The sequence below is a fragment of the Corvus brachyrhynchos genome, unplaced genomic scaffold (assembly GCF_000691975.1).
Source record: "Corvus brachyrhynchos isolate BGI_N302 unplaced genomic scaffold, ASM69197v1 scaffold312, whole genome shotgun sequence".
In the NCBI taxonomy this organism is placed as follows: domain Eukaryota; kingdom Metazoa; phylum Chordata; class Aves; order Passeriformes; family Corvidae; genus Corvus; species Corvus brachyrhynchos.
The window spans coordinates 318,367-329,837 of record NW_008236640.1 but is presented as its reverse complement, the minus strand read 5'-3'; the positions used below and the strand labels follow the sequence as shown (position 1 = coordinate 329,837).

The following is an 11,471-nucleotide window of genomic DNA, read 5'->3' as shown; positions in this document are numbered from 1 at the left end:
ATGGCTTTCTGGAGCCAGAAATCACCAGACTTGTTGCTCCAGATGAGGATTTCCCCTCCCAAGGAACCTGGGCAGGCACTTCTTGAAGTAACAGGAGCAGCAAGTATCCTGTCTCGTCACCTTCTCCACCTCTTTCTGCTGCTGTACCTCGTTATACCTTCCCCTGTGTCTCTCTCTGGCAGGATGCTGTACTTTGCCAGCTGTAGGATCTTCCATGTGGCTTTCCTACCTCACTCTGCTATGTCCCTTTGTGAGGCAGGAGTTGGCCAGAGGTCAGTCACTGTGTTCTGCTCTGTGCTTTTCCTGCTAAATCAGGATTTTTGCATGCTCAGAGAGGCCTGAATACAGCACGGTTGGCACAGAATTATTACCTTTATTGAGCATTTCATCTGCTTCATCCCTCAGAACTCCTTTCCTGAGCAGTAGTGGAGTAGCCCAGGGCAGAGAAAGCAGCTGTCACCTCCTTTATGCCCCTGTGTATTCTCCTGGTGAAGCTCCTCAGTTCCCTGAACCCACTCTGTGCACCAACCTGATGTTCTTGGCACATAGACAGGAGATGGGAAATACTAAGCTTGTTCTACTAGGAGTACTGATTGTAAGGGGGTGCCCATGGAGGTGAGGCCACTACAGCTTCATGCCCCTGTGTGCCACCAGCAGCAAGGCTGAGCCAGCATTCCCACTGGGCACACACATGGAATGTGCTCACACCATCCATCCACATTCAGCACTGGCACAACAGCACCAACACCCTCACTCTGCCCCTCCTCCTGGTCACCGTGACGGGCTTTTAGGGGAAATACACAGGCTCTGGATCCCTCCAGTACCTGGGCAAGGAGGCTCAGCTCATCCAGTCTAGTATCCAGCCTAGTATCCAGCCTCTGGAGCACCAGTCTGCTCCAGTAACCAGCACATGAGCATGGCCCACAGCTGCAGTGCAGTCGCGGGTTCAGCCCACCCTTGCACATCCCCACTGTGCCTGCCCTCAGCAGCTGGCCTTGTGACACGCGTTTATCCTTAACGGGCCCTTGCAGAGCCTCTTTTGCATCCACAGACGGAGTCACACATAAAAAAAGGATCCCAGTTGAGCCCCACACCCTCCAGATCAGCCCAGACCTTGTCCCTCCAGCTGCCTCATGCAAAAATAGATGTGTCCAGCCCAGACTGAGCTGCTCCAACACCAGGCTCCCAGGCCCCTTACTCTACTTGCTGGCTAAATCCAGCTCACTGTCCAAGTGACACAACCTCGCTGCAGGCTGCTGCCACTCCAAACGTGCAGCTCCTGTGACCCCAGGTCCCATTCCAGTCCCTGGCACTTTGACCTCGATGCACACGTGCAGACAGAATGGAACCCCCTCTTCCATGGAAGGGAGAGATGGGGTTAACAGCATGGCCAGACAAGGACGTGCACCAGCAACCTGCTGCCACGTGACCAGCCCCTTTTATCCCCTAAAACACCAATTTCCCACATTTCATTAAAAGTCATCTTGACCCCTCCCTTTCCCTCTCTTTGATCCCTCCCACAAGCTCGAGGGGCTTTTACATTCATTCTGCAACTTCGTGGCACAGTTCAGGAACTCTCCCCCCACAGACCCTGAAGAAGAGTACAGATAAAGCCTTGCAACTCCTTGTCCACATGCTGGGAAGAGTTCTGCTTTTGCCATCTCTGCAGGGCACAGCTGCAAATCTCGCACCTTCCTGGACAAGAACACGAGCAGCAAGGGCAGGTGTGGCCCTGCGAGCCCCCGTGTGACTCATTTGATTAGTAAGAGATTAATCACCAAAGCATTGGCTTGTTTGAATAACAGTATTTAATCTGTACAGGTTGAGATATCATAAAATGCGACATTCCTACCTCATCTTTAGCATCATTCCCCTGGAGCTGAGCCCTCACCTGCACAGGGCAGGTAACCACCACTCCCCAGCAGTTCTTCGCGGTGCAAAAGTCACAGTGCAATTGCTTTAGTCCTAGACAGATGATTTCCCTCACTCGAGAGAGGGGAGATGTTAAAGCTCAAATGTTGATGAGAATTGTTGCCATTTAGGAATGCAAAAACCCAGCTATTGCACACAGCCAGTTCCAGCTGAAACTACAGCAGGTAATTATTTAGCTGCCTTTACACTCCACACAGTTGGTACTGATTTAGCCAAGAATGAAAGTAAAGCCAGTAACAGGATTTCAGAGTGATACAGTTGTCGGAGGGCAGAATCTGACAAGCAACTCCACAAGTCAAAAGCGTGCTTAAGAACAGCAGGAGGTTTTCCTATACAGGGAGGGGGTATGAGCTGGACAGAGGTCATCTTCCAGAGACAAGCATGAGAGGAACATCGGCTTCAATAGAAAGCTATGAAGTACAATAGAACAAATCTGTTCATATAATTGTCAGGATAAGTATTTGACATAGTTTATGTAGTAGAATACAATACTTGAACATCTTTTAAAAATAAGCACAGATTTCATTTCATATATACATAACTGATTTTAATCATGTACTGAAAATAAATTACAGGAAATAACTTTAAAATGCAACAGAAGACAAAGAGTTTCACAACAAACATTCCCATTGATTTTCCCAAGGGGGTGAGAGATTGCAGTGCTCAAGGCAGGTAAATATCACAAATATATCAAAAAACTTCAAATTGTTGATGCATTCACACATTTACATGAGCCACAAACATTCCTTTACAGGAACTGCACTTAGCTACCACAGAACCAGGTTTTGCCATAAACTACAAAACTTTGATACAAAATCGTATTTATATATTTATATTTCATATACATGCCCTATCTGTGATTTCTTAAAAAATAAAAACTAAACACACTGTACAGACAATCCTAACTCATTGCTTGGTAGCTGTAGGCAACATTTTTGGATGGAATTTCTTCCCCAGTAGAATTAATGGCAATATTATATACATGAAGGCTAAACTGCAGAAAAAGACAGCTCAGTTCTGATATGCACCTCCCTCGGGACCAGGTCTGCGAGTTCAAGGCAAGACACCCTCTGTGCTGAGCCACTGCCTCCCTGACAGCCCAGTTCTGCGTGAGGAACCAGCACATGCATCTGTGTAACACTGGTAAAAGGCAAGAAAGCAAGAGACGTGTTGTAATGGAGTGGCCGCTCCGATGGCTCCACCGGCTGCACACACAGGACATTCGCTGGAGCTCGCGAGGGGCAGTGCCGCGCTGGGGACATTTGGTGAGAGCACACCTAGTGTGGGTCTGATCATTACACTTCCCTGAAGTCAGCTCCTGCAGGGGACAGGTTGCCCCTGTAAGCCAGAGCCTGCACGGACTCACAGCGCTGGGGAAGCTCCCCCTCCCTCCCCCAAACATGGGTCACCAGGACTACGTAAAACTGAGCCACTCCCTCCCACCCCAGCGGGCTCCACGGCACCAGTTTGTCTGAGAAGCTGAACACTGACAAACTTAACTCTTCCCCGGTGATGGCAGCAATCTGTGAAGCCAATCACACTAAACTACTTCTACAGTTGATTGTAAACTTTGGTTTATTTTTATTCATTTTTTATTATTATTATTGAGTTCTCATGGTACAGCAAGCATGTCTAGGATGAGAGGGCAGAGTTGAAGAGGAGACGAACTGTCAGTCTGTCTTTAGTCTGGCATGGTGAGACACCTGCTCGGTCAGGCCTGCTTTGATAGAGTTTTTTACAGACTGCCTCATGTGATCCTCCATCAAATTATCACTCATGGGCTTCAACACCTGTGGAATGAGAAATGTGCAAAAGAAACAAGAAAATGAGGTAACCAAGGAAAATAAGATATAAAACCATATAAAGAGATGAGACTTGAAATCATGAAAAAACTTAGAATGATGAAGTCTGACACAAAGTGGCATGAACTGAAAGAGAAATGAATTTTGCTGCTAGAGTAATGAGGTTAAAGCAGTCACATGCTATGGACACAAGTGACACCCCTCCTACACAGCAGTATTTCACTGAATTCAAACCACTTTACAGTTCCTAGAAGATGGATGTGCAATTCCATACCCCATATGCAGCATCAGTCTGGTATGGTTACAGCATTTATGCAGACCGGCCCAGACGGTCCAGCTTATTGTCCTATATGTGTAAGTGTGAACACTTCAGATACAGAAAGAAAGTTAAAAATACTGGCTAGTTTTTCTTCTTGTTATTGTTGGATGAGAGTCGCTGTCGCGGCACTGATGTAAGAGCACGACGAACCGTTCGGCGTCTAAGGACTTCAAAGAGTTTGGAAAACACCTAAAACATGAATTCAGCTGTTAGGAAAACCGGCTCTCACAACACAGCAGAAAGTCAATCAAGTTCAGAAAAAAAAAAAAAAAACCTGATTGCCAGTAACTTCTCACCTTCCTGGGATTCCTCTGAAGCAAGGAGGGAAAAGAAAGGCAGAGATTCAGAAAAATCAACAGTTAAGATTGTGTATTCAATCAGAGTGACTCAGACAGGACCTGCAGTGCTTTGCCTATTACTGATGTGCAGCTCTAACAGCAACACTGCTGATGTTTTTTTGCGACCACCTTCCTCCAGCCCACAAATGGCAAGCTCCTGCCAGCATAAGCCAAGTTCTCCCCCTCCCAGGGAAGGCAGCAGCCAAACCAAGCCTTGTGTGCTTGGGGTACCATGCAGCAGCAGCTCCAGTAGAACTGGAGAGCCTCAATTTCAATCACTAGTTAGTGGTGCTAACTCAAGATTTAGTTACCAATTTATTTACTGATGCTCATTTCCCTATTTTTAAAAATCCACTTTTTCTGCTCCAGTGTAACTCAACCTGACTAGGACCCTCAGCAGGTTGCTCAGATAGGCCTAGTGTACCAGTGCCTAGGATGAGCCTTAAACACAGGAATTTTTCAGCTGCAGAAGCAAGCATCTGTGCAGAAGGCTCCAGTTAGTTATCTGCTCATGCCTCACAGGACACACTTTAATGTCACCCCAGATAAGCTCAGTGCACCCTTTATTTCCAGTAAAAACAGCAGGAAAGTGTTTCCCTTCTGCTGGCACTGGACATAGCTAGTCAGAATGCTCCAAAAACTACTGGAGAATAGGAATAGAGAATTTCAAGAATTCTCTACACTGGCCTTACTGGCCACAGCTGTGTCAACTGAGTTCAGGCAGCAAAATCTCTATGCACAAAGTTTTCTCCTCCAGCTCTGTTGTCCCTACACTCACATCTTTTCCTTTCAGGAATTTGTTGAGGATTCCCTGCAAACAGCAGCTGCACCCACTGAAGCTGTCACAGACAGCACAAGTCTCCCTGGTGGAAGAAACCTGCTGTGCACCCTCTGGTAGCAGCTGCTGAAAGCCATCACCCAAGCCAGTTCTCTCCAAGGACTCATCAGCCCTTCAGCATCCCATCAGGAGAGGAGGGCAGTGTTTCGCCTTTCTCATTGCATGATCTGAGATATTTTATCCACCACATAAGGACAAGCTTATCCATAAACATAACTTCAAAAACAATTCCTTACTATGAATAAGGAAAAAGAGAATTGAGGAGTCCCTCCACTCTTTGCCATCAAAGCACCTACTAAGTAACCTTCTGCACCTTACGTAACACTTTGTTGGCAATACCCTACGCTTATTTAACATTCCTTGTGTGCAGCATCTGTTCCTGAAGAGAGCAGTCACACTACTGAGCAGATTTTCCCTTTGGCAGCACTCACATTCTCTATTAGGTCTAGACCAGCTTTTCCCTCTCAGCAGAACAGAACAGAAACTGTTTGATACGTCTGCTCAAGACAGCAAGATTTTGCAATAAAAACAGATACCAACCTGTTCCCATATAGCTTCAGCGATCTGATCAATGGCTGTTCCAACTTCTCTGAATTCCCCAGAGTACTTAACGTATGCCCATGTACAAAACGATATAAGAGCCATCCCCAGCACAAGATTACACAGGGCAGCTATGGAGTTCATGCCAAGGAACCCAGTCAGTCCTGAGATTATGTACATGGCAAACATGACTGCAAATAGAGTGGCAGGGGTACGAGCAGCATAAAAGATGTTTTTGCCATCGTTGTGCTTCACAAAGTTTGCATAGATCTCGTCGATTTCCACTTCCAGTTGCTCCTGGTAGCGCCGGCAGAACTCCTCCCCTCCCATCTTCTTCACGGAGCGGAACTGCCGGATGGCGCTCTCTCGGAAATCCTGGTGCTTCCGCTCGAGGTCCGATGGGGCGATGTAAGGCTTATCTCCCCCACACACCTGTGGGAGCGACCAGAGACCACGGAATCACACCCTGAGCCTCTGCTGCTGCACAGAAAGCACCTGCCCCTCGCTGCCCTCCTCCCTTCTGCAGCTCCCTTGGCTCTGTGAGCTCCAGGCCCAGCCAGTGAAGCAGCCTTGGATCATGGCATGGCAGGAGCCTCACCTGTCCAACCACACACAGACCCACAGCACGGGACTAACTCACACTTCTACTGTTCTCTTCAGACAGGCCCAGAAGGACAGGACAACAGCCACGTGCACATCCCTGCTTTTTCCCATAATGAAGTCCTCCACATCCACCAAAACTCCCTGGGAAATGGCCACTAATCTCATCCTTCAAAACTGCTTTTTCCACATTGCCCAGAGCGTGTTAAACACTAGGAGCTACTGAGAAATCAGGAGGTCACCACACAAATAACTGCCACTGTTTTCTTGCACTCTGTGACACTGCACCTGTTGTTCCTTACATTTCAGGTCATTAGGGGGACAGTATTTTGGTTATGCATGCTCAGCAAAGGAGGGCTTTGGTTCACGAGGACAACTCAGAAGCTGCAGTAAGAACTACCTTTACATAATCGAGTTTTAAATCCAAAGAGTTCCCACTTCTGTTTTTAAAAATAGAAGTTTCAGAGCTGTGTCAGATCAAGAACATCATATGAGACATCTGGATAAAAAAAATCTATTCCATAATTTTTGCATATCTCTACAGTGATATAAAAATATACAGTACTGGGGAACATTACTATGGAAACAAAGTCTGTTTAAAAGAACATCTGTTTCTGTTTATTCCCTGCTCCAAGTTAGAAACCTTACAACTACAGTATCTCAACAACCACTGAAGATTCAAGTTTGGAAGGCAGACTTGACATGTATTATAAACAACATATTTACTATTTCAAGATATTTTCCAAAATGGAAACAGAGGAGTTCCTTTAAACCAGCAGAACATTCTCCAAACAGCCTGCTAACAAATGGAACTGGCTTGTCTGCCACTAGCATTAGATCTTACTCTAATTTCAAAACAGAAAGCTACTTCAGCAATTAAGACCACAATTAGCCTAATTAATGGGGAGCTACATTTGTAGCATGTTCTCACACCTACTGGTCTTTCTGGTTGTACAGTTTCACAATAAGCACAGTCCTGTTAAGCTTTATGAGACAGGTAATGGTTTTCAGAATTTCCTATGATAAAACCTTGCATACCACTACAATGAAGTATGAAATCCATCCAGCACTCAGCTTAGAATGATATAAAATCACCATCTTCAAAAGAAGAAGCAAGAAGGAAATTATATACACAGGTTTTTCAAAGTAATTCTTGTATTTCAAGGGGTTTCTTTAAGTATCAGAATCCTTGCATTTTACAGCCAGTGAATGGCCACAATTCAGAAGCATGAGACTACAAACCTAGAATTTCACCACTATGCAACCCTGGCACAACAAAGTCTGCTCATCTGCTTGTGCATTTCATGTCACAGGATTCTGAGAGGCCTGTCAAGAGCTATGGAGGGAACTAACAGGTAGTGTATCCTGCAAACACAACCTTTTTCACATCTCCCCAACATCAGACACCTCAGCTCAGAGCAGAGTGCAGAACACACACAAGTCCTGGCCCTGAGCTACTTCCCCCCACTGAAGTGTTCACACACAGAGTACAACATGGAAGCTCAAGGCCTGTATTTGCATTCAGGTGTTTAGGAAAGGTTGTGCCATCATACCTGCTCCATGCCTTTGCTGTACAAGTCCTTTGCTCCTGCCACAGCAGCAAGATTGTTCGCCTCAGCTGTTGCCTAGAAAACACAGAGCATCCTCTGTCATCACAGCACTTCCAGCTTACACACAGCATTACACTCCCAGCATACCCCCAAAACCTCCAGATGGCCAGGAAAAGGCCACACAAAAATAAGTGAAGTTTAGCAGTACACATTAAAACATATTGCTGCCCTTCTTCAGCTTTCTAGCACAGCTGCAAACCAACCTCAGCTTGCTTGTACAGGCTTTTCATCATGAGCAATCTCTTCTGAATGCTCTACTGTTAATAAGCACATAAGGGTCACTAAACTATTACATATTAATCCTGGTACTGGACTACTCCCACTACCTAAGAGGAAAGGAGGAAGCTGGTATTATTTCTGCATTATAGTTGTACAGTTTTGGCGTCAATCGTAATTGTCAATTTTGTTAAGAACTTAACACTTATTTTCTACCTGTGTCATGTCAGGGACAACTATTGTAGTTAAAGCTGCAAGATGTCATTTTCTGGATCTCCCAAACAGCAAGTTAGAGGAAACCCATGCTTAGAGAGTAAAGCAGCTAAAAAACCCAACCAACCAGATAGACCCCTGCTCCATTTGGTTGATTTCATTTTATTTGGTTGATGAAACTGAGGGAAAAGTACCCAACCATCACAGTTCAGATGGCTTTCAAAGTACACAGATCCTTCAAGAACTACAGCTGGGGGGGGGGGGCTTCAGTCCCACAGCAGTCATGATTCTTCAATTGCAAAAAACTTACAAAGTACACATCATCTAATCAGACTATTTGAAAGAAAAATAAAATACCTGCAGCATAGATTTCGGATGAGGTAGCTCCTCTCCTTGATAGATTTTAATGTAAGCCTAAATGTGAGGGGGGGGGGAAAAAAAGGTTTATTTTTCTAAACATTTATGTTTAAGGAGAATAAGAAATAAGGGATAATACAAAGATAGAGTTCAGAATATTTCTTATAATAGTGCTAAATATTAAATCATAAATATTTCTTCTTACAAGTTTGGCATTTTTTCCCCTTCACTTTCCTGTGCCCAGGACTGGGGCCCAGCAGGGCAGCAGAGCACCCTGAGGAGACACCTCTGTCTCAAGAAGTGACAGGTTTGACAGCAGGCTTCTGCTCCCTCAAATACATGAGGTTTTTGCTAAAGAGGGAATCTTCATCCATAACAAAAGAGTGGAGATGACTATCCCAGCCTTTCTGGCAAGAGGTTTGCCCAAACTTACCCCAGCACTGGGAGAACCAATACTTATATTTCCTCACATGACTTGATCTACTGAAGTGTAGGAGGAAAAAAACCAGATCAAGGCACTTAATGCAGACAGAGCTGAGCAGGCAAAACACTTGCAGAAGCTAAGCAGACATCCTATCCCTCTGTGCCCCACCCCACTTATCCTCAGGTGTCCTTTCTTTCCCCAGGGTTCCAGAGGGCTGGAAGAGAACACACACTTCATTTCTTCTCCAGCCCACAAGCTGGCCCATGGCACAGCTCCTGGGGACAGGTAAGTGGGGCAGAGGGGGCAGCAGCAGCCATTCCAGTGCTTTGGACAAGCTGTGCACGTTACACCAGCAAGGCCACTCTCAGCCCCTTGAGGGGGTCTATCCACTCTCTCCACACTGCCACTGCCTTCCTCCCTGCCTTGTCTACAAGCCTTGGGCCTGAGGATTTTTTGCTCTAAGGGAGGAGAGAACAAGGTTATCAGGGTCCCCATGTACTCAATGCTCTAGGTTGCAGAGCAACCTACAAAAACATACGGAGTTATACAGGACTCAGTTCCCTTGACACCCTTCTTGCTTCTGTAGCTATTTCCTCCAAGTAAGAGCCCTACAGTTTCCAGCTCAGGCCTCACAATCTCTGCTTCAGATGCACAGTCCCAAGGGAGCAGTCCTCTTTAGTTACATAAGCATAGCATTTCTGCAGCACCCCACAGGACTGCTCCCCGACTGGATACAGGATGGGAATCAGCTTTCCAATAGAGGTTTTACACTTGGTTTTTAGGATGCAGTACTTTTCCTTTCTAAACTGCTGCTGAACATGCACTCCCTGCACTGGACCTGAGTGGGTCCTACTAGAGAAAAACTGGAGCAAAAAGCAGCATGCAACCATGTAAACAGAGACTGAGCCTCTGAGCGCCAGTGCTGATTTTATGCTTGTCAGAACAGCCATCACTTCTGCATCCTGTATCATGTCTTCCCTTTAAAAAAGTTACTTCATTTTACAAGTGAAGTTAAATGAGTTCTGGTCTCAGATTCCTTCATGCACAGTTTGTTTCTCAACATCAGCCTAACTTTTCTACCCCAAAAGTAGCAAAACAAAATTCCTCTCTTTAGGAGACAGTGGCATCATTCTTACCAAGCCAACTGTCTAAGTCATTCCAATACAAAAAAAAAAAGAAAAAAAAAGGTCTATACACACCAGACCAATCCCTGCTGATGGAGAGATTATGTTATCACATTTCTGCTGGTCTCACCATGATACCAAAAAAGCTCAAGACTAACAGCTGTGAGTATCACACAAATACTTCAGAGCATAGTGGTGCTACACATGCAAGCGTTTAGCAAGCACCTTCCTTGCATGTTAAAAATCTAGAGGGGAATATCTGAAATTTTCATTGCATACCTAGCAGTTTAAGAGCTGGTTTTCTACCTGTAAAAACTACATGAGACCTACTTTAATTAAAAGTAACCAAACCAAAACAAAAAAAAACCCAACTGGGATTTCAAAGTAGGAAAAAAAAAAATCTAATAAAGCTTGAGCTATTTCAGCCAATTCACAGAGAGGAAAATAAAAACCAACCCACAAATTTTGCTAACAGTAGCTTGCTAAGAGCTGTACTGCTAGGAAGTAGTGTGCCAGTTCTGGAAAGTCAGAGTAATGAAATGAAAAAAGTGAGCTGATCAGTGAGTGTCAGCCTAGATATCTTATCTTCTCTGGGAACAACATGGCCTAAAATTAGAATACTGTCTTTTAAGCTATTAACAGAAATAATTAGTATGAGTTTGCTTACCTTGAAGTATTCTACAAGATCTCTACAGGTCACCTTGGATCCACTAATCTCTTTTTCTACCAAGTTTTCAGGGGCAAGCAGTAACGGCACCAAATTCCGCAGTTCATTCTTAAAATCCTCATCTATATCTAGTAAAATTCAATCAATTCCAGGAGAAAAAAGTGGTTAGTTTTCAATCTTGTATCTCCTAAAGGACCACTGACAGCCCATGATCCTTCTAAATCCACAGCATCACAACTCTGAACTGCATTTTTAAGGTATTTAAAAGCTTACATACATAATATAGCTTCAGTAAGTTCTACCTACTCTTAATCTACCAATCTTAACTTCAGAGGGAGAACAAGGTTCCATTGTCCTTTGAGTATTTAAAGTGCATTTCCCCAATTACACCAGTGCACAATGACCCCACAGGTCTGTACCCTCAGCACAGCAGGAGTTGGCATCCCACCACTGCAACTCACTTTTATAGCCTTTGCCATTCTGATGCATTC

General features: G+C 44.9%; 1 protein-coding gene across 8 annotated transcripts in view; it reads right to left on the bottom strand.

The window, feature by feature from the left end:
- Window positions 1-1,790: 1,790 nt before the first annotated feature.
- ATL2 (atlastin GTPase 2) overlaps window positions 1,791-11,471 on the bottom strand; it is a 41,178-nt gene continuing 31,497 nt past the window's right edge. For 5 of the 8 annotated variants that reach the window (XM_017726704.1, XM_017726706.1, XM_017726703.1 and 2 more), the window contains 6 exons: window positions 10,981-11,108; window positions 8,766-8,822; window positions 7,923-7,994; window positions 5,770-6,201; window positions 4,350-4,364; window positions 1,791-4,242 (listed from right to left, as the gene is read on the bottom strand). In XM_017726704.1, the coding sequence (XP_017582193.1) occupies window positions 4,135-4,242; window positions 4,350-4,364; window positions 5,770-6,201; window positions 7,923-7,994; window positions 8,766-8,822; window positions 10,981-11,108 (812 nt within the window). In that variant the 3' untranslated portion in view covers window positions 1,791-4,134. The remainder of the gene's footprint in view (window positions 4,243-4,349; window positions 4,365-5,769; window positions 6,202-7,922; window positions 7,995-8,765; window positions 8,823-10,980; window positions 11,109-11,471) is intronic. The other 3 variants (XM_017726707.1, XM_008644352.2, XM_008644351.2) reach the window with 3 other exon arrangements.